This window comes from Pogona vitticeps, chromosome 4 (assembly GCF_051106095.1).
Source record: "Pogona vitticeps strain Pit_001003342236 chromosome 4, PviZW2.1, whole genome shotgun sequence".
Classification (NCBI taxonomy): domain Eukaryota; kingdom Metazoa; phylum Chordata; class Lepidosauria; order Squamata; family Agamidae; genus Pogona; species Pogona vitticeps.
Window position 1 is genome coordinate 825,321 of NC_135786.1, and position 23,976 is coordinate 849,296.

The 23,976-nt window shown below is 61.3% G+C and overlaps 2 protein-coding genes across 3 annotated transcripts; one reads left to right on the forward strand and one right to left on the reverse strand.

Moving 5' to 3' along the window:
* The first annotated feature begins 7,082 nt into the window (after positions 1-7,082).
* On the forward strand, positions 7,083-15,131 carry PLTP (phospholipid transfer protein). 2 transcript variants are annotated; one of them, XM_072996561.2, is made up of 16 exons: positions 7,083-7,222; positions 8,485-8,618; positions 8,896-8,995; positions 9,789-9,917; positions 10,209-10,364; positions 10,909-10,972; positions 11,597-11,660; positions 11,816-11,907; positions 12,603-12,779; positions 12,886-12,945; positions 13,480-13,644; positions 13,898-13,965; positions 14,061-14,103; positions 14,449-14,512; positions 14,667-14,743; positions 14,889-15,131. In XM_072996561.2, exons 2-16 carry the CDS (start codon positions 8,498-8,500, stop codon positions 14,994-14,996), a joined length of 1,488 nt encoding a protein of 495 aa, XP_072852662.2. In that variant the 5' UTR covers positions 7,083-7,222; positions 8,485-8,497; the 3' UTR covers positions 14,997-15,131. The 2 variants fall into 2 exon arrangements, with proteins under 2 accessions (XP_072852662.2, XP_078249266.1); XM_078393140.1 differs by lacking the exon at positions 7,083-7,222 and having other exon boundaries at positions 8,322-8,618.
* A 1,106-nt stretch (positions 15,132-16,237) lies between these two features.
* On the reverse strand, positions 16,238-22,306 carry CTSA (cathepsin A). The gene is made up of 15 exons (XM_072996562.2): positions 22,177-22,306; positions 21,582-21,838; positions 21,318-21,432; positions 20,259-20,309; positions 20,025-20,111; positions 19,747-19,902; positions 19,240-19,331; positions 18,996-19,080; positions 18,765-18,856; positions 18,504-18,582; positions 17,706-17,854; positions 17,544-17,619; positions 17,335-17,424; positions 16,986-17,090; positions 16,238-16,860 (listed from the first exon to the last, which is right to left on the reverse strand). Exons 2-15 carry the CDS (start codon positions 21,827-21,829, stop codon positions 16,777-16,779), a joined length of 1,509 nt encoding a protein of 502 aa, XP_072852663.2. The 5' UTR covers positions 21,830-21,838; positions 22,177-22,306; the 3' UTR covers positions 16,238-16,776.
* Positions 22,307-23,976: the final 1,670 nt, after the last annotated feature.

Sequence of the window (23,976 nt, forward strand, 5' to 3'; positions counted from 1 at the left end):
ACAAGACACACCAAACTGCTAAGGAGGAGCTGATGGACAACGTGGGTGACTGACTATCCCAATACTGTACAAGCGCAGAAGATCTGGAAGCCACAGGGGACAGGTTAGGCGGGATCCTGAGTTTACTGAGATGTCACATCTTTTCTTTTTTCTTCATTTCTCTTTGTGCATCCTTGTTCTTTTTACAGTATTTCAAATTCTTCAGTCCCTTGTTTGTCAGCATTTCGCAGGTACTTTGGTTTTCTGCAAGAGCTGCTTAATTGACACAGTCAATATTAAATTCCAACAAAGTTGTCTTCAGTGTATCCTTGAATTCGTTTCCCCCCCCACACACCATAAAGACCTACAAGAAGCTTTCCATAGAAAATACGCTTTGGGAGGGGGTCGTCCGGCATGTTTAGGCAACGCTCTCATAATCAGAGGGTGCTTATCCACAGCTCCTTCTCCAACTGGGAGGCGGTAAGAAGTGGGGTACCCCAAGACTCAGTCCTTGGCCCTCTGCTCTTCAATATTTTTATTAATGACTTGGACGAGGGAGTGTAGGGGATATGTATCTAATTAGCAGATGACACAACATTGGGTGGAATAGCTAATACCCTGGAAGACAAGAACGAAAGACAAAGAGATCTGGATAGGCTCAAGCTTTGAGCTGAAAACAACAGAATGAAATTTAAGAGAACTTAAGTACGAAGTTCAATACCTAGGGAAAAAAATGAACGAAGCATAGAGATAGAAGATGAGGGGATACTGCTGGGTGTATTGCTGTATGCCAATGGAAGCCTTTCAGAGCTTCCGGCTGGGAGGGATTTTTCTGGAACGGGACAGAATGTCGGTCAATCCAGGAGCAGCCAGTTCTTCCCTCTCTCCCTCAGATTCCTTTTCCTGCCTTTTTTCCAGCCAGGGTTCTGCCAGGGTTAGCGATGGAGTCTGTCATTCATGTAGGGAGTAATGAAGCTAGTTAACCAGTTAAGTTCAGTGATGTAACAAGCTAACACAGAATTATGTTTGTTTTTTATCTATGAAGAACTGTAGATGAACTGGAACATTTTACTCTTTTTCATTACCAGAATCTTTGAGTGAATGCTTGAGACAGTAAGTGCCAGTTGAGGTAAACTAACCAAATAAACAGCGGTCTGCTGAGGGAGTCTCAAAGTCTATCTATTCTGTAGGTCCCCACCTATACTTTTACATGCTGCATAATGAATTAGAGAAAGATTATTTTTAAGCTAGGCTCTTCCTCGCACTCAATGGCCTTATAGGCCTCTTCCAAAGCCATTAGTGTATCCTATGATGTTGTTTCACGGGTGTCATCTGTATTTTCTCCAAGGCTCCAGTCTTGGGGACTGTGTCCTGCCATCTGATGTGGGAATTCTCCAGACGAGGTGCAAAAGTGAGCTTTCTTGCATGGCGTTTGAGAGATCCTCCTCCAGCTCTACAACTGAGGATGGAAGGCGCGAGGGAAAAGGCAACCCTTCTTTTGGGGAAGCAACATTGTCGAACAGACCTCAGAATGCTGAGTTTATGCAACCTTGACCTAGAAAAACGTTCATTCCGTCAGCTGCAGGAGGAGGAGGAGGGAACAGGCGCAGAGAGGGAAGACGGGGCGGCATCGGGTGCCCTTCCTTTTCCTGTAAGGGAGGGGGGGTGCCAGCCTCTTCTGCAGGCAGCATCTGTTCTCTGGCAAGAAGTGTGTGAACCGTCCCCCCCCCCCGAGGCTGTAACGGGCTGAAGGAATGGCCACCTTCCAGATCCGGCAGATGTACCTTCTCGCCCACTGTTCTCTCTGCTGCTGGGCAAACAGCAGTTGAAATGCAAAAAGGTGTGACACCTCCCCGTCCGCCGCCCCCGCCCCAGTTCCTAAGGGTTACAGCTTTTCCCCTTCAAACTCTGAAAAGAAGGCAACAGTTTAATTTGAACATTCCAGGGTCATGGAGTTTCGTAATAACAAACCGCAATGAAACACATTCCATTGTTGCTTTATAGAAGCTTAGGGATTAACGGTGCCCAAGCCCGAACTAACTCCTTAACTGCAGGCAGGCGAGGTGCTTCTTGGTGGCAGGGCATGAAGTGGCCGAAGAAAACCAAGCCCCGTGGGGAGGGGGGGAGAGAGAGCTCGCCTGCTGCCACCCCGGCGGCCCAAACTCATCTCCGTGGCTCTGCAGCCTCACTTTCCTCCTCCAGCTCCATTTTCCTCCCCCCCCGCCCCGCGTCCCATTTCAGGAGAGGCCCACAGCTCCAGGAAGCTTTTGGAATCCTGCCCTCGGTTGCAAACAAGTGAGCAAAGTTGATCTGTTGGATCTTGCCCTCCACCTTCCTGCAGTCTCACACCCACACACCTCTGGGTATGATGCACAGGTCAATCAGAGAGAAGGTGGGCGATCCCAGGGAAGAGGCATGCTTCCATCCTGGCTCTGAGTCGCAGGGGGAGGGGGAGCTGGGACCCTTTCAAGGACAGTTATGGGACACTGAAGGAAATGGGGGGGGAGGTAAGGAAAGAGGCCCTCAGAATGGGACTGAGGATGGACACCTGCACCAAGGTAGGAAAGAGAAGGGCGGGGTTGTGGGTGTGGAGGGAGGGAGGGCAGGCAGGCAGGCAGGCAGGCAGGCAGGCAGGCAGGCAGGCAGGCAGGCAGGAAGGAAGGAAGGAAGGAAGGAAGGAAGGAAGGAAGGAAGGAAGGAAGGAAGGAAGGAAGGAAGGAAGGAAGGAAGGAAGGAAGGAAGGAAGGAAGGAAACTGTGACCAAGAGACCTGGAAGTGTCTAAATGAGGTCCGGTTCCCCTGCCGCCGCCGCCCCCCCCCCGTCTCCTCAGACTCCTGTGGGATTGGGATGGTGCTGCAGATGGAAAGATACCTGCGGATCTTGTTCCTTCCTCTTTCCCAGCAGAGCCCTCTGGTCCAGATATGGGGGTCAAAACAGAACCTTGAGGTGGAATATCATCCTTCTAGCAAAGCCTGTGTTGCAGCGTCCCTTCTTCATCTTCTTTTTTTTATTAAATTACACAACATCAACACAGAAAAACACACACAATAAAATACAATTACATATGACATAGCGCCACCATCACCTTCAGGGCTGGCATTAAACTTCATTCAATCCATTTTCTCTCCAAGCAGCATCCCTTCTTCTGTCTTTGTGCCAGTGAATCTCACCGGGCGAACACCTGGCCAAGCATGGAAAATGTGCCACTGCTCAGAGGATAAGAGAGGAGGCGCAAGGGGTCTGCCCCAAGTGCCTGCCCCTGGAGTAGAGTTCTGTGCAACTCCAAGGTTTTCACCCTTGCAGAGGTTTCCAGAGATTTATTTAGTCCAATGGAGGGAGGATTTTGCCTGCTTTTCTTTCTAGGCCTGTTAACCTCGGCCACCTCTGCAAAGCATCCCAGGAGCAAACCCCCCCGCCCCCACCCTGAAGGAGGCCGCCTTGGAGTGAGACACACTGATGGGCAGGCCCAAGGGGGCGGGACCTGGCTGTGTAGCTTGGTGGAGACGTGCAGAAAATTGCCTCTTCCCTCAGGAGGTGACATGAAAAAGCTTCCTGGAGGAAGCTGTGCTGATGAAGCCATTTCAATAGAACTTCCTCCCGAGAAGAAGCCCCCAGCCTGTGCAGGAAACACAGCACCCTCCTTGCCCTTCCTCAAAGCAGGTGCAGTGCCAAGCGGGACCTGCAGCTCAGCGGGAGGTGCTGGGCGGCTGCTGCTGTTTTCTGTCCCTGTCTCCTGCTGCAAAGCCAGGGGCTTGGGGTGGGGTGGGGAGGGGAGGCCTGCTGGAATCCTTGGTGCAAGCCAGAAACGAAAGGGGTCCTGATGGGTAGGAGGCAGAGAAAGAGCTCAGGGCGGTGCGGCTATTGCTGGGTGCCTGGAACTCCACGTGGCTGCACCGGTAGTGAGTTCCAGGTCATCCTTGCCAGTCTTGCTGGGTTGTTCAGGAGGTTTGTGGATCTCCTTGTGGACGCAACAGCGGAGGTGGTTGCTCAGGCTCCAAAGGTCTCATGACATCCCACACATTCTGTGGGTCACAGGGGCCCCACTTCTCCTTGAACTCCAGTCTGTCGTCCAGCAGCCACTCTCTCCCCAACAGAGAAGACGCCTCCCACTGGGTCAGACGTGCAGCTGCCGTGAGGAGCCTGACCAAGGGATGCGGCCAAAGGGCAGGACCGGAGAGACCACGGGAGGGGGGGGGAGGCGCCATGAGGCCCTCTGGGTGAACCTGGGCCCGTGTGTGTGTGTGTGTGTGTGTGTCTGTCTGTGTGTCTCTGTGTGACTGTGTAACTGTGTAGCGTTCCCTGGAGAAAAGTGAGCAAACAAAGGGGGAGAAGAGGCTGAATGCAATACCAGACGTTGCCCCCAAGACCCCAGCCTCATTTTCAGTGCCGTGTGGGCAAGCACCTGAGTGCGTGCAGAAACGAAAGGGATGAACAGAGCTGGAGGTCCGGAGAGGCAAAAGCCGGGTCCACGAGCAGGGATGCTTTGCTCCTCCTGCCAGTGGGCAGGTCAGCCGGCCAGAGAGACCAGGGACCACCTCTGTGTCGCCTCCTAGCAAGCGGTCAACGGGCAAGGGGCCAATCCTGCAGAGGACTGGTCTGTATCCCCCCCCCGGCTGGAGGGCCAAAGACACCGACGGCCTCCGAGTGGCAGATCCAGGAGGGTCCGGAAAGCTTCTGCGTGGCCCAGAGTCGAGCGCTCTTCCGGGCGGGTGGGCCCTGCAGCACCTTAGAGCCTTGCCAGGCACCCCGTGACCCTCCACCTTCCTCCACGGTTTGAAGCAGAAGGATTTCATGCTTAGGAGCCACGGAAGTCAGACCACATGTCTGAAATGTCCACAGGAATCCTTGGAAGGTGGGCGGGCAAACCTCTCTGTTCGGATGATTCACAGGCCTTGTGCAGCCTGATACAATGCAGCGGGTGAAATCCTGTTGCTTAGCGTGGTAAGTCAAAAGTAGAGTAGGCCCCTTGAATCCATGGGACTTACGGAAGAGTTTATTCACCAGCCCACTCCCCCACCCCAATTCAGTGGGCCTACTCTATTTGTGACTTACTACACTAAACAACAGCATCTAGCATGGCACATGGAAAATAATACAGAATTTAGAATTGTGTGTGTGTGGGGGGGTTCCTGTATGTCCCACCATGGACACCTATGACACATGGAAGCAAGAGGTTGCCACCAATCTGCTGGATGCTCAGGAGTGCATCGTGGCCACTGTCTTTGTGCAAACAGAACACGCTGGATCCCTTTTCAAGCAAGCAAACAAGGAAACATATTTCTCCTAGGATCACAGATCAGCCACAGGCAGCTTTTAAAACATTAAGAACACTGACAAGGAAAAAGATCTATACATCTATTGATCTTTAGATATCTCAGCCCTTTTCTGATCCCACTGCAAGGTGAGTATCTAAGCTGCTGAGACAATTAATAAGGAGACTGAACCTTGTGGAGCATGCCTGCTTGGTGCCCAGAAATGTGCCACATTTGGGGCAGGGTCGTTAGTCCAATCCAAGAGGGGCAGAGGGTGGGTGGGGATGTCACGCTAGAATTGGGTAGGCCCTCCCATGGCCGATGGCTACCCTTATGGCAGAGGCCTGGAAGCCACCTGCAGGAAGAGCGAAATGCCCGTCTTCTTCACCTTTATCCTTCTTGCTCGCTTGCCAGGGGGGGGGGGAACGGCTGGGGTGGGGAGTGTCGCTCTTCTTTTGCCGCAACAGGCTCGGCGTCTTGGACCACCCACGGGTTGGAACTCCCCAGCTCTCTCCGGGAGACACCACTGGCATGCATTTTCTTTTCTTCACTTGCAGACTTGAAAAGTGTTTTTCATGCCAAGCGTGAAAAAGAAAAGCCATCCTGCCATGGAACCGACTCTCTCTTTCACCCATCTGCAAGGAAAGCAAACGCAGCAGGGCGGAGGAGGAGGAAGCGGGAGCTGCACAGAGAGAAAGAAAAGAGTCCAAGGAGGGAGAAGGGGGGGGGAGAGAGAGAGAGAGAGAGAGGGGCCCTTCCCGCTGAAGAAGAGAGAAGCGGTGGGTCGACAGAAAGCTCAGGGAAGATGCCCCTCACTCACAGAGGAGATCCATGGGGCTGGAGGGTTCTCCCAGAAGGCTTCTCCTTCCCAAGCAGCCCTTCTCCAGGGACCACCGGCAACAGGAAATGCCTGGCTTGGGGGGGGGCCCGCACGCATCCGCCCACAGCTGCTTCTCCTTTTCCCAAGAGGGCTTTATCTGGTGCTCGGCGACCACCAGCTGAGCCCATAGGCTGCCCATCCTGGGGTCCACACGGCCTGGGCGCCTCAGAACAGGCTGAGGATCCGTTCCTCTTTGCGCCCTGTGACTGGGCTCCCGGGTGGGGATCTTGCCCAGGGAAGCCCCACCTGGGGGTCGTGGCAGTGAGGCGTGAGGACGGGGAGGGGTCCCTTGGTGGGGACTGCATCCTCCCTCTCCCGCGTGCCAAAATGATCTGGGCCTTCCTTGGCACAGTTTTTTTTTCCTGCCAAGGGAAGCCCGAATGGCTGGTGCCTCAGAAGCGACGGATGAAAAGGGGGGGGGGGGAGGAAGGGCCATGCTACTCAGGAGCAGGAAGGGGCTGGAGGACGCCCGCGGAGGCCCTTTCTGGACCCTCTCGGGCACGCTCAGCGCGGGCCAGGTCGGCGAAGGGTGCTGGGAGCCGGCCCAGGGGACCCCTGCCCGCCCTACCCGCCCTCGCGCGGCTCCTTGGCTCTCTAAGCGGCCAGGGCTGTAGCCAGGGTGGGAGAGCGGGCCAAAGCGGCTCCCCGTCGGGCATCCCGGCGCAAGCCCGCAGCCTCCCTGTCCCGAGAGGGCCGGCCGCCGGGAGGACAGACGGAGAGCCCGAGAGCCCCGGCCAGTTGGCGCGCCGTCCCACTTCTCCGTCGCCGTGGCGGGGTGCTCAGGCACCCTCCCAGGCCCCTCCCCGGCTGCTTTGGAGCTCGGTGCGTGTGCGAGAGAACCGCCTCTCCCGGACGGTCCAATGGCCACCCCTGCCCTCAGAATGACGCTCCGGGAACAGACCCCGACGGGGCGGGCAAACGCCCGGCCCCACCCGGCAGAGCTCGACCCGAGCGGCGCCGCACCGCGCCCGCCTGCCCCGCCGGATGGCAAGCCTGCCTGCCTGCAGTCCCTCCTCTGCCGAGGCGGGCGGGCGGAGGGGGGCGAGTATAAAGGAGGAGGGCAGGGCCGCCGGGCGAGGAGAAGCCGGACCAAACGCCGCCGAAGCGCCGGCAAGTGGCGGGGGGTTAGGAGAGGGGGACCCGAGGAAGGGGGGGCTGCTGGGGGAGGGGAAGGCAGGGGCGGGGGCAGCATCTCCCGCCGCCGCCTGGCGATAGCAAGGGGGGGTGGACTGGGGCCTCCCGCCTGCCCTCCGGTCTCCTTCCCTCCGCTCGTCTGCCGGAGGCCTCCAGACCCCCGGTTGTCGCCTCTCGCCGGCGCCCTCCTGCCCGCTCCGTCGTTGCTTGCGCGGCTCCCCCTCAGCCAGCGAGAGCACCGAGGCGGAGAGGAACGGCGCCGGTTGCCCCGGGAAGCCGGCTTCACGTGCAGCTGCCGCCCGGGGGAGAGGCGGGCAGCCGCCGGCAGGAGGCTCCGCGGCCCGCCTCGCCTTGCTCCGATCCAGACGGCGGCAGCCCCCGTCGCGCCGGCGGCGCCCACCGCGGGGGACCCGGCGCGGTGGCCCCGGCCTGCCTTCTCTCCGGCAGCCGAGGAGGGAGCGCAGCCGGCCCGGACCTGCCTTGGACGCCCGGGGCGGTGGGGGGGGGGGAGCCTTCCGAGGCGCCGGGCGCATGGACGGTGCGCGGGCTCAAGGGAGCCCGGCTGGCGGCGGGCGCCCCCGCGCATCCCCGAGGCGGGCAGAGAGCGGGAGCCTTCCCCGAGCCGGGCTCCTAGTCCCCGCCGGCGCAGCCCGGAAGGGCTCCTTCTCCTCCGCAGCCCGGCGAGGGACCGGGGCTGAGGTCGGCGGGGCGATGGAGCGAGAGGCGGGGACGGAGACCCCTCGGAGGGAAGGCGGGCCGGCGGCGCCCCTCGGGCGGTCCCGGTCCTCGGGCTTCCTGGCGCTGGTCCGCACCCCGACCCCGAGCCAGGCAACGTGGCTCTTCCGCAGGGCGACTCTTGGGGGTCCCCCAGTCGGCCGGGCCGCCGAGCGCCGAGCGGTCTGGGGAAGCCGGAGGGGGGGGCGTCCTGTGGGGGCTGCGGGCGACGGGCCTCCCTCTGCCGCCGCCCAGGGGACCGCCCGCCTTGCCGCTGCCGGCGGGAGCGACCCGAGAACTTCGGAGGTTGGGCCCAGGCCAGAGAGATCCTCTAGAACCCTGAGCACCGCCAGCTCTTAGGATCGCGGCATCTCCGAACGCAGAGAGCGGGGCGCAGGGGGCTCCGAGCGCTCAGCAGCCTCCGGGCGGAATGCGCGAGCCGCCCCTGCGCGGTCTCTCCCTCTGGAGCCCCGCTTGGGATCGCTGCTGCTGGCCGAGGGCCGACTGCTCTCCTCCCCTTTCAGGACCCGACTCGCCATGGCTCCCTGCAGCTGCTTCTTCTTCCTCTTCCTCCTCCCCGCCTGCCTGGGAACAGACGCTGCCGCCGCGGTCACGCCAGGGTGCAAGATCCGCATCACGGCCAAGGGCCTGGAGCTGGGTGAGGAGGCGGGGCGGGGGAGAGACGTGCCCTGGGGGGGGTCCCCGTGGCCCCTCCCTGTTGGAAGGAGAGGGGGGAAGATGGTGCTAGCGGTGGGTGTGTGCGTGGGTGCTGGGCGGTCCTCCTCCTGGTTCGGCTGGGGGCTATGCTCTAGCCTGACTAACCCACCAGAGAGTGTGTGGGTGTGTGGGTATTGGGGGGGGGGACAGTAGAAGCAGCTTGGTGACGGGGGGGGGTGAGGGGGCTTTGGGCTCTGAGGCCACTCTGGGTCTTGCAGTGAAGCAGGAGGGCCTGCGCTTCGTGGAACAAGAACTGGAGCACATCACCATCCCCGACCTGCACGGCAAAGAGGGCCACTTCCACTACAACATCAGCAAGTGAGTCGTCCAGCGGGGGACAGGCTGGCCGGGCAACCTCCCAGAGGTGCCCTGGGATCCTCAAAAGAGGTCATTGCTGCCCCCCCAGCGTCTAAAAAAGGACACTCGTGGGCATTCTGCCGCTGGCAGAGGACCACAGGACATTCCGCACACAACTGGGTTTCCATTTTTCCTCAATTCAGCCGCTGTGGGGCACAGGCCATCCGTGGGCTGGATGCTTCCCACCCCTGGAAGCAGGATGTCCATGAGTCGTGATCTCCCCCCCCCCATAGTGAGCCTCCAGCCTGTCCCCCCCAAACAGGAAGTTTAGGGCTGGCCCTCTGACCAGCTGTGCTGCTGAAGGACTAGATGGGCACCACGGGGGGGGGTGCTTTGCTGCTCTGGGTTGTGGCGTGGAGGGCCTGAGACATCTGGGGAGAGGCAGAGGGGGACCCTGGGCTCCCCCCTGCCAGACCCACGCCATGATGCACTTGGCTTAGAAGGGGGTCAGGGTGGGGTGAGGACTGACTGGAAGAGCTGGTCCCCCCCCCACTGGTCTTTGGGAGGGATCTGGCTCTTGTGGGAGAGGGGCAGTGACCCGTCCCATAGGAGGGCCAATCCGGAAGGTGCTGGTATGGAGCTGGGCAAAGACTGGAGCCCAAAGACTTGCCACAGGAGAAGGGGGATTCGGGGGGGGGGAGGAGAGCAAAGGGCAGCCCCAGTCAATCGTTGGTGGCCCATCGGGGTCGCTGGGAGCGGGCAGGCAGGCAGGCAGCTGCCGACCCTGATTTCCCCTCCCTTTCTTGATCCACAGCGTGAGGGTGACCCACCTGCATCTCGCATCCTCTGACCTGCGTTTCCAGCCCAAGCAGCATCTGGCCTTCAGCGTCCAGAACGGCTCCATCACTTTGCGCTTCCGGCGCCAGCTCCTGTATTGGTTTTTGTGAGTGGCATGCTGTGGTGTGGCCTGGCGTGGCCTCCCCTCCTTGCAAGGCCCTCCCTCCAGCTGCTGACCTTGCATCCTGGAGCCCCCACGGAAGGCGGCCAAGCCGAGGTCCCTGAACGGTGGCAGAACCCATAACTTGCGCCCTCCCTTGCAGGTCGGACTTGCCGCTGGCGTCTCCCCTGCGCAGCTCCATCCCCTTTTCCAACTGCCTGGATCTGGGGGAGGGGGCTCTCCCTCCTCCTGGCTTCCTCTAACCCGGTGCTCTCTCTTCCCACCCCACCCCCCCAGCTATGACATTGGCTCCATCAACACCTCCGCCGAGGGCGTCCACATTCACACAGCGCTGGAGCTCTCGAGGGATAGCACTGGGCGCCTCAAGATCTCCAACAGCAGCTGCAACGCCTCCATCACCCGCATGCATGCGGGATTCAGCGGGACCCTCAGGTACCCCCTCCCGGGGCCCTGCTGCCCCCGTTCTCTCTGCGCTTCTTGGGTGGAGGCTCTTGCTTAGGACCCCCCCCAGCCCCCAGGAACTCCTGCCTCTGTCTTGTTCCTTTGGCCGAGATGCCTCCTCACAACTCACGAGGACCAAGTCCTGACCTGCTGACCTCTCCGGGATCAGAGCTTGGAAAGTTTCCCCATAAGACGACTCCCAGAATCCTCCAGCCAGTAATCCCTAAGGAGGCATTTCCCCAAATTCTGTAGAGGGAATGGATTGAGCGGGGGGGGGGGGCAGAGGCAGGGGGCACACAGGATGTGATGCAGGGTGACTTGCTAGCTGGCTCCCGCTTGGAGGCAATGAGAGGGAAAGCAGGGCCTGTTTCAGACAAGCACAGACTTTCTTCCTTTGTAAGGAGAAAGGCAGGATTAAAATATTTTAAATAAAAATAAATAAATAGATTCATACCTTTTCCTTGGAGGTCGGGGGGAGGGGCACAAGGGTTGAGCACACCATTTTATGCTCTTTCTGTTTCTCATCCCACCCCAGAAAAGTGTATGAATTCCTGGCCACTTTTATCACCACCGGGATGCGCTTCCTCCTCAATCAACAGGTGAGGCCCAAAAGAGCCCACAGTGTGTGTGTGTGGGGGGGAAGAGACCCATCTCTCTCCCCCCACCCCACCCCAAGAGTTCCTGCATCTCAGGAACCGAAGAAACGGGACCTCCCTGTCAAGATCACCGTCCAGAGCTGCCAGGTGGAAAGGCAACATCTCTGCTCTGCCCCCCCCCCCCCGCATCTCCATGTTCCTTATCATTAGTACAACCTGTTGTGAAATTTGGGGTGGCGTTGGGGGGGGGGGGACCCAGGCCCTGCATCTCTCCGCCAGCTGTTCTTGGTCTGTCTGATGGAGGCCAAGCACCAGAAGAATTGTCTCAGGACCCTCCTTCCCTCGCATGGCTGCGCACTCCCCCCCCCAAAGCACATGGTTGTTCCTGGCAGCCCCTGGGGGGCAGGGAGGTGGTGGGGCTGTAGCCATCGAAGGTCTCTGGGAAGGAGCTGAGCTGGCGGCTTTTGCCAACCCTCTCTTGCCTGGCATTTGGAGGAAGGACTCTTGGATCCTCTGTGCCCCCCCCCCCCCAGCCACTCTGACTTGGTGGACCAAGCATGGAATGGTTGGGGGGGGCATAAGGGTCCTTTTGTGCCCCCCCCTTTCACCACCTCTCTTGGCTTCCAGATCTGCCCTGTACTGAACCACGCTGGGCTGGTGCTGCTCAACTCCGTGTTGGACACGGTGCCAGGTGGGTGGCCGGGAGCAGAGCGGGACGACTCCTCGGTGCCACGTTAAGGGAGGCAGGCAAGGGGGGGCCCTTGGGGGAACAGAGGCCAAGCCCAAGGCATCAACGGCTCTTTCTCCCTCCTCTCTCCTCACCCATCATGGCTTCGGATGTTGCAGTACACAACCCAGTTGATGATCACATCGGGATAGACTATTCCCTGCTGAAGGATCCCCTGGTCACTTCCGACACCCTGGACCTGGACTTCAAGGTACTTGCTGAGGGTGGGGGGTGGGGTGGCTGGTGAGCAAGGACGTTGCGGCAATGGGAGCCTGAAAGAGGAAGCAGACAGGACTTGGGAGACCCGGGTTCAAATATCTGCCTGGCCATGGGAATCTATTCCTTAAGCATCTCATGCACCTTGGAAACCCTGCCAGGGTCACTGTGAGTCGGAACCGACGGGAGGGCATGCAGCCATAGCAGCAGCAGCAGGAGGAGGCCAAGGGGCACCAGCAAAACCACTGCCTGCTTTCCTTGCAAGAGCTTTAAAACACGAGCTGGGTCTCGTTTTGCTGCCCGGGGCAGCCTCCTCTGAGACAACCCGAGGTAGCTCCCTGTCCGCCCCCATCCCTGGCGGCATGTTCTGCTCGCAGTTCAGGGGATCAGCCAAGATCCCCACCGACATGATCCCTGCTACTTGGCCCTGTGCATCATGCATGCTCAGGTGGGAGCAGGAAGGAAGGGTCATCGTTTTGATTCCCATTGAGGGAAAGCCCGGCACCTGCTCCCTGGTGGAGGTGCAGAATCGGGGAGCAAGGTAAGGGGAAGCAAGACCCCCTCGGCTCATGGCCTGCAAGCGGTCCTTCTCAGCAGTGTCCATTGGGGCCACGGTGGGGCGAGGGGGGGGGCTTGGAGGAGGGACTCTGCAACTGTGTTTGACTGGGGGCTATTCCTCCCCTCCCGCAGGGCATGTTCTTCCCATTGCGAGGCAAGAACGTGACGCTACCCAACGAAGCGCCGGAGCCCCTCATCAAGGAGACGGAGCGCATGGTGTACATGGCGGTCTCCGAGTACTTTTTTGATTCCGCCCTATTTGCCTACTACCGAGCAGGCGTGCTGAGCATGGAGATTGCTGGTGCCCAGGTGGGTCGGGGCATCGGCTTCGCGTTACGGCTGGGGCTACTGGCCTAGACCAGGGCCGTGCCCCCCCCCGGTGCCTCCTGGTTCTGATCCGAGGCTCCTGTTCCAGGTGCCCAAAGATCTGGAGGTTTTGCTTAGAGCGTCGTTCTTTGGGAGCATTGTCATGATGGTGAGTAAGGTGGCGCGGACGAGCCTTGGCTTGGGCTGGTCTCTCGCCTCAACATGGTAGGCCTGGAGGGGACTCTGGGAGGGAAGAAGTCGGGTGCTATGAGTAAGCCTCCCCCACCTGTGTGGGATCCGACGCCCTGGGCCAAAGCCCTCCTCCCCCAGTTCTGACCCAGTAAGGCCTGCATGCTGCCATGCGCGTCCTAAACCGAGGCTGGGCAACGGGTGGCTCTCCCGGGGCTTTCTGGCTGCTGCCCCCGGCGGGTCTCGCAGCAGGCCACCCTAACGAACCTGGCCAGGGCAGTCCCCCCCCCCGAGTCATGCAATCTAAGGGGGCAAGAAGCCACCCGTCAGGAACCAAGGCCTTTAACACCCCCTCTTTCAAAAGTCAAAAGAGGAGTCCTGCCGGGGGGGATTCAGCTTCTTAACGGTTAGGGAAACACAAGAGGGCTTGGCCAGTGGCTTTCTTATCCCACGGGGCTGGGGAGCGCTCCCTCTCCCCTCCCCACCCCCACCTTCTCACCCCTTTTGCACCCAGAGCCCCTCGGCGATGGATGCGCCCCTGATGCTCAAGCTCCAGGTGTCGGCCCCTCCGCGCTGCAGCATCAAAAGCTCCGGCACATCCGTCTTGGTCACGGCCCTCCTGGACATCTTCTTGGCCCCCCCGGGGCAACCCCCCGTCCCCCTCTCCAGCATGACGATGGTGAGCCCAGCAGGCGTCTGCCTGCCTCCCCCCCCCACGGATATCCCTCCCCCTGCTGCCAAGGTTCGTTTCCCCTGGACTGGGTGGGGAGGGAAGGAAGGAAGGGGGTGTCACAGCCTTGCTCCTGGCTCTCCTGAGAGATGGGACAGAAGTGTGGGGGGGCATGGGGGGGCAGGGTGCATCCCCTTCCAGAGCAGCAGCCGTGGGAGGACCTCAGTGACCCCCTGACCAAACCCCTGGCGTTTTCTTGCAGGAAGCGCGGATGAGCGCGAAGGTGATGCTGCGGGAGAAAGCTCTGCAGATGCAGATGGACTTGAGAAGGTGCCCCAGGGAGGAGGAGAAGGAGGAGGGGTGGGTGGGGGGGGGACTCTTGGCCTGGCCTGGCCGTTCACTTCTCCACCCGCCCTCTTGTTTAGGTTCCGGATCTACTCCAACCAGTCAGCCCTGGAATCTCTGGCAGTAAGTGTCGGCTGGGGAAAGGCAGGGTCGGGAGGGGTTTGGAGGGTCGCCTAGCCCACCCCTGCTGCTTCAGGGGTCAATACCAGAGGCTCTGGACAACCCCCCCCCCCGCAAACCGTGGGGAGAAGGCAAGGAGCGGGCACGGCTTGTCTTGTGTGGGCTGCTGCTTAGGAGGCCCTGCAGTCCAGCCTCTTCAGAAGGGTCCGTTCTGCCCGAGACCCTGAATCGCCAGCTGCTGGCCGGAGCAGCACACCCTCCCCAAGCCAGATGGATCTTCAGCAGCTGCTTCCTGGACTTGTTTCCCCCCTCCCTTTGTTCATTCTTTCTCCCCTCCCCCTTTTCTAGCTGATCCCCCTGCAAGGCCCCCTGAAGACCCTCCTGCAGCTGGCCATCATGCCCATCATTAACGGTAAGAGCAGGGCCATGGGAGGCCCCCCCCCCCCCCGGTGATTCCTGCCTGCAAGGGCTTCTTCGCCTAGGTGTCTGATGCGAGGGCTGTGTGCGTGTGTGTCGCTGCCTTAGCCCTTTTTCTCTTCGGCTCAAACCCTTTGCCCTGCTTGCAGATATGACCAGGAAAGGGGTCCAGATCCCACTCCCAGAAGGCATGGACTTCACGAGGGAAGTGGTCACCAACCACATGGTAGGTGGGCCGTCGCCTGTCAGGACGGTACAGCCACCTCCCACCCAGGAGGCCGAGTTCCCCTTGGGGGCAGCCGGACCCAAGGTGAGCCCCCCGCATTGCCCCCTCAACGGCCTCTTCTCTCTCTTCTTCCCCCCCCTTCCAGGGCTACCTCACAATTGGGGCCGACCTTCATTTCTCCAAGGGGCTGAAAGAGGTGATTGAGAAGTACCGCACAGCGCCGGTGACGTCGCCAACCCCCGCGGCTGCTTGAGCCTTTCCTGACGATTCCTGACCTGCCTGCCCCCCTGCGGTCCCTCCGCTCCATCCCAGGATCAAGAGGGCCTTGTAAGGATGGCACCAGGTGGTTATCTGGGCCGGTCTGCTAATAAAACACCTTCCAAGACCATGGAGCCTGACTGGAGGGTCTGCCCTGCGAGTGGCTGCGTGTGAGCAACCCCCCCTTCCACTCCTGTCCAACTGAGCGGCTTCTCCAAGAGGGCCCCCCCCTTGCCCAGCTCTGAGAAGCAGCCAAGGCGTTCCCAGAGACCCTCTCTCAGGGCAGGGCTGCTTCTCGGCGGGAGAGGGTCTTTCCAGCTGTCCTCTGAGCGGGTGCTGCCGGGCCCTGTTCGGCCATGGGGTAGGGATGGGGAGGGGTCAGGAGGCAAAGCAGCCCCTCTGGCACTGCCAAGTAGGGTCTTTCCAGCTGTCCTCTGAGCGGATGCTGCCGGGCCCTGTTCGGCCATGGGGTAGAGATGGGGAGGGGTCAGGAGGCAAAGCAGCCCCTCTGGCACTGCCAAGTCTTCCCGGGGGCACCTTCAGAGAAGCAGACGCAGCCTGGACTGCCATGATCTCAGTGGATGGTCGTGGGGGGGGGGACGGGACGGGGACCTGCGAGGCAGCCAACCCCGAGCAGCCAAGGGCGAAACACTTCCCTCGACTTTGCAGCCTGTGCCGAGCCTCCCTTTGCATTTCTGGGAAGAGAGGGGCAGGCAGCCTGACCCTGACCTCCGGCAGAAAGCATCTGAGGAAGGAGGCCCTGCCGGTAGGTTCTCCCCAGCGGGAGACCAAGGCTGAGTGGCTCTGCCCTCCTCTGTGGTCTGAAAAAAGCTAGCTAGGAGGAAGAGAAAGTCCCGAAGCCCCTCCCTCCCTCCCTCCCATCCTTCCTTCCTTCCCCTGCTGAGCTCTTGACTAAAGCCACTGCACGCTGGAGCCAAAAAGAGGAAAAGAAAACAAGGAGGGGGGGGGGGCTTGCAAGTTGGCTCTGCTGGTTCCCGATCCATTCTTTCCTCCAAGCAACCTCCGGGTCACTGAGGCAGCAAGGCAGGGAGGGGACAGGCACAGAGGGGCAGGAGACGCAAAGGGGTTCAGGGCATCATCCGCTGCCGTGCTGCCTCTCCCAGGGGGGGTGTGGGTTAGGGATGGGGTGGGATGGAGGGATAAGCGTAATAGAAGAGCAAACCACGCATAGAAAGGGCAACGACTCAGCCCCAAAGAGAGGACACGACCCCTCACTTCCTTTAGAAAAATAGTTTTAATAGCTTTCCTCGACTGAAGCGTGAGGCCCTGAGAGTCCCGGAGGAGAGGAGGGATTCTTCGTCTTCCTCCTCCTCCTCCTCCTCCTCCTCCTCCTCCTCCTCCTCCTCCTCCAGGGAGCCCAGCTCCTTCTTCAAGGCAGAGAACTAAGGCTGAGAAGTGGTCCCTCCAGGGACGGTGGGGGTGGGGGTGGGGGTCTCCACCCACCCAGAGGTCAGTGCAAATGTGCAGATAGGGAGGGGAAAAGGGAAGGAGTGGGACCCAAAGAAGGGGGCCTCCGTAGGGGGCACCCCTCCCTCCGAATCACCAGAGCAAAGTGGAAGCCCCAGACAGCGGCAGGATGGACAGGGAGGCAGGTGGGGAGTCCCCCCTACCCACCCACACTTGAAGGAGGCGGCAGGGCCGGAGGGCCAAGGGAGAGCAGGGCCGCCACGGGAGGTGGCACCACCCGCGGCCCCCCACCAGTAGCACGTGGCCCTCGCCAACAGGAGAGCAGGAAAGCGCAGGCTGGGCCTCGGCTAGAAGGGCTGGCGGGTGATGAAGCGCTGAAACATGTTGAAGGCGGCTCGGGGCTGGTCGGTGGGCACCATGTGTCCTGCTCCCTGTGGAGAGGCAGGGAGGAGACACTTGCAACGGGTGCCGGGGCCTTAGGCCCTGCCCCCCCCAACCCCCAGCCTCTTCAGAACAGTCCGGTCTGCACCCCACTCCACACCCCCAACCCCATTACCTTGACAGTGAGAAAGGCAATATTTGTGAACTCCTTCACGAAGCCCCCGATCTGGTCCTGCCCGTTCTCATCGGTATAAATCCAGGGTCGCCGAGACACCTCCACCTGCCGCCAAAGACAGAGGGGGGGCAGCCCACCCCCCTCGCAGTTTAGAGGGCAAGCCGTGTGAGCTTCTGGCTGGCGGGATCCTCAAAGGGCCGGCCATCCGTGGGCACCTCCCTCCCTCCGTCTTCCCCGACCCACCCACCCACCCACCCGCTGACCACGGAATCTTCAAGGCACAGCCAGGACACGAGGGTGGGTGTGAGGGAGCGAGGTAATACCACTCCGGTCCCCAGCACAAGCTCACCTTCTGGCGCAGGGAGTCCACAAACCACTCATCCCCCAGGAAGTTGCAGGCCATGTCCACGTCGCCGTTGTACAGCAAGATGCGGTATTTCTGCAACCGAAGCAGCTGGAATGAGGCGGGGGGGGGAGAGGCAGGAGGGGAGGCCCGCCCGGTCCCAGATGGCCCACCCACACGGGCCCGAGTGCTGCCCCCTCTGCCGAGAGGCTCACCGCGGTGCTGAGCAGCTTCAGGTACTGGTCGTTCATCTTCTGATACAGGCGCTTGTAACCTCGGCTGACCGCAAAGCTACCGGGAAGGAAAAGAGGCAAACGGTGTCACCGACAGGCCCCTCGCGGTGCCGGGACCAGAAGGGCCTCCCTCCCAACTCTCACCTGCACATTTCCCACTCGGGGGCATCGTCCACGATGTGCAGGGCCTTGCGCACCTGGGGCGCATTCATGTAGGCAGAAGGAGCGCTGGTGTTGGTGCAGGGAGGGTCCAGGCGCACCCGCTGCTTGCCGGCTTGCAACCTGAGCAAGTTCTGGGAAAGGAAAAGTCAGCCCGCCACTCGTCCCCTTCCCTTAAAACATGCCCCTTATTCTGCTGCTGCTGCTGCTGCTGCAAAGAAACCTTACAGCTTTTCAGGTTCCCAGGTTTGACTTTGTGACCTTTACTTAGCAAGCTGTGAAACTGCTGCTAAGATGAAAATGTGTTTCATAAAATGAAATGCAGGGCCAGAAAGGCACCAGGACAACTGGCATGCCTAACCCGCCCTTCATGCTTCCTTCCCCACGACCACGGGCCGGTCCAGCAGAGAGCCGGAGCACGCTTGTGCAGAAAAGGAGCAGGCAGAGCGAGGGGGAAAGGCTCAGACAAGCCCACAAGGCCGGTTCACCCCACTGGCCGCTCACGTTTCAGATCTCCAGAGTTTTCAGGCACCCCAGAGAGACGAGGGCGACACATAGAGGGGTGTGTGAGCTCTCCAGGGGGAAGGAGCTCCAGAGCAATCCAGATGCTTCTCTGGGGCCTTCTGGGTCTGCTGAAGAGTAAAGGTCCTGGGTCTGCCCTGCCCCACCCCATTTGCCCAGACCTCTGATGGTGGGGCGGGGGGTTAAGGGTGGGGAGGGCTGCCATGCCACTGCTCAGAAAGTGGGAAACGAATGGGCCACCCTCCAGGGAGAGCCTCTCACCTGCCTCCAGGTGAAACGAAACGGCTGCCGGAGGAAGTTGTTGCCGAGGTCTTGCGTGACGAGGACCCCGTCGTGGTACCTAGAGGACAGACAACGCCCCCACTGGGTCCAGGGCCAGCTGCTGCGGCTACTACTGCCAATTGCCCCCGTCCCAATCCTCTGCCCAAGAGGAAAAGGAGCTTGGCTGCCAGGGGACGCTGGCCGAGGAGCTCCCTCTCAGCGGCCCCCCTCCCCACTCAGGCAGCAGGCAGCCAGGTGTACCTGTAGCTCCCAGGCACTCCCCCTGCACATGGGGCGTACAGGTTGTAGATGTTGAGGCCAGACTCGTCCACGATGCGGATCAGTTCTGCCATCTGCAACGAGCCACAAGAGAGGATGCTTAGAGCCCGTCTTGACCCACCCCCAGCCCCACCCCAAATCCTTCAGGCGTGGGAGGGCTCCGGAGAGGTTCCCCCGGAGTCCTGCCCCAGGCGGGCCCTCCCCTCCACTTACAGCAAGTGTGCAGTTCAGGTTAGGGTTGTCATGGAAGTTGCATTTCCCGTCGGAGCAGCAGGCGGTTTGCAAATCTGTCCACAGCCTGCAGTGGGAAGACCAGGGCCAGCCTCGGGTCAGGCTCCGCTTGGCCTGGCCAGTCCCCTCCCTCCCTCCCTCCCTCCTTCAAGGGGCCTGCCACAGGGGCTCCAGCCCACAGCCCGCGGCCCCCTCAGCTGGGAAGGCAACCCTGGCAGTCGCTCACCTGCTCCCCAGGAGGCCGTGGTAATAGGCAAAGTACACCAGGGAGTTGTCGTTGGTCTCATAGCAGGACAGACCGTTGCCCACCGCGATCCCCTGGAACGCAGAGCACACAGGCAGGCGCATCACCGTTTGCACAAGTGGGTGGTGGTGGCAACGAGGGCCTCCCCGGGGCATCTTCAGCCGAACTCTGTCCTCCCTGCCCCAGCCTCGGATGCCTCAAGGTGGAAGCGGAAGGAGCCATCGGACGAGTAGAATGCCTGTCTAAGTCGAGGGGTGCTCCAGCAAGGCAGTATCGGGGGGGGGGGCTCTGCCTCCAGATGCCCCCATGCATGCGTGCGTGTGTGTTGGGGGCCAGGCTCAGTGTGATGAGCAGCAGCCTTCTTTGAGAAGTGGGCGATCAGGTGGCCCCAGTGCCACGGCCGACTTGCCTAGGTAGCCCCCTGCCCCACCTGTCCAAGAGGGAGGCAGCCGCCTGCATCTCCCTCCCGCCCCCAAGAGGGGAGCCTACCTTCAGGTTGAGGCTAGGGTCCTGCATGACCCACTGTGCCAGGGTGGGGATGTAGATGCCCCCATAGCTCTCCCCAGTGAGGTAGAGGTCTTTGCTGCAGTGCTCAGGGTAGAGCCGGAGAAACTCCTTCAGGGCCAGGTAGTTCACGCGAGCCACCTGCCGAGAGAGAGAGAGAGAAGGGTGGGCAACCATGGCAGGAGAGGGGTCCCTCGGAACCACTCTCTCCCTCCCACCCACCTATCCACCCGGCCATCGCGCATGCACGCGTGCGCACATACCTCTGTGTCGTTTGTCCGGTAGTCCTGGCTGTCCGAGTGGGAATAGCCGACCCCCACAGGGGACTCGAGGTACAGCATGTGCCCCAGCTGCAGGAAAAGCATGGGTTCAGGTCCAGGGCCAGCCCTCGCCCCGCTCTGCACCCCCCCCCCCCGGGAAGCAGGATCCCTCTCCTGGGGTCCCTCCAATGTCTCCCAGGGGGGCAGACGGAGGGAGGGAGGGAGGGGCCCCCTCACCTTATTCCAGGCATACTCATTGTACTCCAGGGAGGCCCCATCCGGCTGGACCTGCAGGAGGAGGAGGAGGAGGAGGAGAGGCAGCCGTGAGTGCGCGATGATGGGCTTCCGGTGCCCCAGTTCCTACCCGCCCCGCCAGCGTGAGTCATCCCGCCCCCACCAGTTTCTGATCAGACTCCAGCTCGGGCCGTTTCCTCATCCCCACCGAGAGGAACGAGCCGGGCCCGGTTCGCTGTGATGGCTCTTCCACACGAGCCTCTTCCACGGCAGCTCCCACCTGACATGGAGGGGGGCATGGCGCGGGGGGGGGGGAACACCCTCACCTAGGCCAGTTAAGCCTTCAAGACCCTGGCCCTGACGACGACGGGCCTCTCCCTGGCACCAGCAGGACCAGCTCTTTCGGCACCCTCAGAAAGCAGGCCCCTCCCTGCTCGACCCCCCACCCCGCTTACAAGGAGCCGTCCTCTAGACGGGTGTAGTTGACGGAAGGACAAAGGACAACTGAGCAGAGGTGAGGTCTCGGACCACAACTCCCAGCGTTCCTTAGCTGCCTAGGTTCAGGGTTCGAATCCTCTGCTCAGAAGTTCACCGGGGGAGCGGAATTGGTAAAAGCACTCCTTAAACATCTCAAAACATTGCAATGACCTTGAAAGCCTTGGCAGGGCTGCTCTCGCCAGTTCTGACCTGACAGCTCGTCCGAACGACCAACCAGGGGGTCCTATAGACTTCGCTTGCTAAGATTCCCATTCCTGGTATCTCACCTTGGGGGAGGTCTGAGTTCTAATCCTGCCTGGCCTGCCAAGGTTGCAGGTGTCCTTGGGCCTGGGACTCTCTCTTGAGCCTCACCTGCCTGACAGGATGGTTGGATGTCTACAGTGGGAGAGGGCAAGGCCCCCCCTGCACTGCCATGACACCCCACACCCGGAAGGGGGAAGGAAAGCACCGCAAGAGGGGGGTCTTTGGGTGTGTGTGTGGGGGGGAATACAGAACTCTGGCTTTCGCTCAGTGGAGCTAGGAGAGAGGGAGGGAAGGGAGGGTCGGTCAAGGATGGCCACTGACCGTGAAGGGTCCGTGCTCGGTGAGGAGGCCGGTGACGGAGCTGCAGCCGGGCCCCCCGTTGAGCCAGAGGATCAGGGGCTTCTCGGAGGGGTTGGCCCCCTGGGCCTCCACGAACCTGCAGGGAAGGAGGAGGAGGAGGAGGAAGAGGAGGGTGGACAGGGAGAAGAAGGGGCTGGCTCCCCCGCCCCCACCCCCACCCCATCCCACCCCCCCTGGAGGTGAGCCCCTCCCCCTCCCCCCTCCTCCCCCCTTCCCCCCCCTCACCAGTAGTGCAGGTGCTTGTCCTTCTCGACGTCCAGGTAGCCCGAGAACTGCCTGAAGGCGGGCTGCTTGGCGAGGCCCGGCAGGTAGGCGATCTCGTGCCCGGCAGGGGCGGCGGAGGCGGCGGAGGAGAGCAACGCCAGGACCAGCGCCGCCAGCAGCGGGGGCAGACCCCGCCGGGGACAAGGGCAGGGGCAGGGGGGCCAAGCAGTCCTCCTCTTCCTCGTCGTCGTCGTCATCATCATCATCATCCTCCTCCTCTGCGGGGGGGAGAGAGAGAGAGAGAGATGGGAGGGAGGTGGGAGGGAGGTGCGCAGCCCCCCACCCCCCACCCCTGGGCAGCTGAGCGGGCCCCCCCGTCCCTCGTGGCCGCCTAGCCTCCCTCCCTCCCTCCCTCCTGGGGTTCCGCTGCAGCCGCGGCGAGGCCAGGCTCGCTCTCTCGCTCTCTCTCTCTCTCTCTCCGGGTCCCGGAGGGTCACCCGGGGAGACCCGGACACCCACCCACCCGGCCGGCCGGCCAGCCCGCCTCCCCCCCAGCCCCCCGTCAAGCCAGCCAGCCAGCCGACCCTCCCCTCCCTTCGCTTCGCTCTCGGCCCACCTGGAAGCGGCCGGCCGGACTTCTCGAGCGCTCGGCGGGGCGCTTCCTCTCCTTCTCCTTCTCCTTCTCCTCCTTCGCTGCCCGGCCGGGTCACTTGACTAAGGGGCGGGGCGGGGGGCGGGGGCGGAGCCAGGGCAGGCCCCGCCCCTCTGGACGGGCAGCGCCCTCTTTCCCCCCCCCCCGTGATTCCCGGCCTGCCTGCCTGCCTGCCCCTCCCGCGGCCGAGCGGCCCAGACCCGGCGCCCCGGGGGGGGGTGTGGGGGGGCTCGGGGCTGCTCCGGCCCCTCCGCCCTTCCCTTGCCTCCTGGCTGCCGCCCTCACTGCCGCCGCCGCCGCCGCCGCCTCCATGCCGCCCGAGGCCTCGGCCTGCACAGGCTCCCCCGGGGCACCCGCGGAGGTCCCGGGCTCCCTCCTCGGCGGGGGGGGGGCGGCTCTTTTAACAGGTAGGAGGTTCCCTCCTGATGTTCCACGGAACCCTGGTTTTTCTCCTCCAGTGGGGGAACTCCTCCTCCTCCTCCTGTTCCTCCCTCCGGGGAGACCCTTTCCTGGCCCTCCTGGTGAGCCGCCTCTCCCCCCGTCGGCCACACCCCCGCTGGCAGCGATCAAGGCCTGGGTGGGTTGCGCAGGGTCACCTGGGGAGGAGGTGCGCCAGGTGAGGGGGGCCGAGCCGCCGCAGTGGCCTCCTTTCCGGCCTCCCCCTCCTTATCCTGAGATAAGCCCTGGGGCGGCCCCCCGGGGCTCCAGGGCACCTTCCCTCCGCCAACTCCCAGGCAGAGCCCCCCCTCCTTGCCTCGCCCCCCCCCCCCGCGTAGACCCTCTGCCACTAATTCTGGGCACTTCCAGGACAGCAAAGGGCCAGGAAGGATGATGGGCAAGGATCCTGGTTTCTCACTCTTGGGACTGGGCCCTCCGTGCCCCGTGACTCCCTGGCCATCAAGGCATTCTTCCCTTCCCCCCCCCCCCGCCACCCCACCCCCACCCCGTGCACATCCCCACATCTTGGCTGTCTCTGGGCATGTTTCTCCCTCTCTCCCAGCTTCAGGTGGCCCTGGCTCAGAAAAGGGGATCCTGAATCACCCTCGCGGGAGCCCAGATCTGAGAATGAGCCAGAGCTGTCATAAGAAGTCATAAACAATGGGGTGACGCTCAGTAATAATACATACGATCATTACACGTTTATTGCTGTCGTACAACCTGTTCAGATACATGTCGGCCAACTTGAGCACAAAGAACACAGAAGGTTTTAAAAAGCAATGGCAACGTTGGTTGCTGCGGTCATGAAAGCCTTCGCGAATACTGGACATAGTAGGTCTAAGTGGTTAAGCACCTTCCAGTAAGTCAACCCTCCTTGGTAGGACAGTAAGGGCAAAGTTAGCAACTGCGGCAGTGGCAGAAGGATTCCGGGCTGGCAAGCAATACAGAATCTACCACTTATCAGGGTAGCCTTAGACATTTTGCAAGAGGAGACCAATTAATCTAGTAGTCATAACACTTAAAAATCAGGATCCCCAGCCATGGGTGGACAGTATCTCAGGTGTAGCTCTCATGGTTCACCGTGTGTTCATTTGGCCCCAAGGAAGGAAGGAGCTGATGATGGATGGATGGATGGATGGATGGATGGAAGGAAGGAAGGAAGGAAGGAAGGAAGGAAGGAAGGAAGGAAGGAAGGAAGGAAGGAAGGAAGGAAGGAAGGAAGGAAGGAAGGAAGGAAGGAAGGAAGAGAAGGAAGGAAGGAAGGAAGGAAGGAGATGAAAAATGTAGAAGGAAGGAAGGAAGGAAGGAAGGAAGGAGCTGATGATG

What these genes read in the sequence shown, in the direction of transcription:
- PLTP (XM_072996561.2), top strand. Translation starts at nt 8,498, where the DNA reads ATGGCTCCCTGCAGCTGCTTCTTCTTCCTCTTCCTCCTCCCCGCCTGC. An exon ending in GCTTCCTCCTCAATCAACAG is followed by an intron (nt 10,973 to 11,596) that starts GTGAGGCCCAAA and finishes CTTGGCTTCCAG; the next exon opens with ATCTGCCCTGTACTGAACCA. An exon ending in CCCTGGACCTGGACTTCAAG is followed by an intron (nt 11,908 to 12,602) that starts GTACTTGCTGAG and finishes CCCCTCCCGCAG; the next exon opens with GGCATGTTCTTCCCATTGCG.
- CTSA (XM_072996562.2), bottom strand. Translation starts at nt 21,829, where the DNA reads ATGATGATGATGATGACGACGACGACGAGGAAGAGGAGGACTGCTTGG. An exon ending in CCGAGCACGGACCCTTCACG is followed by an intron (nt 20,310 to 21,317) that starts GTCAGTGGCCAT and finishes CTCCTCCTGCAG; the next exon opens with GTCCAGCCGGATGGGGCCTC. An exon ending in TGAAGCTGCTCAGCACCGCG is followed by an intron (nt 17,425 to 17,543) that starts GTGAGCCTCTCG and finishes CTTCGGTTGCAG; the next exon opens with AAATACCGCATCTTGCTGTA.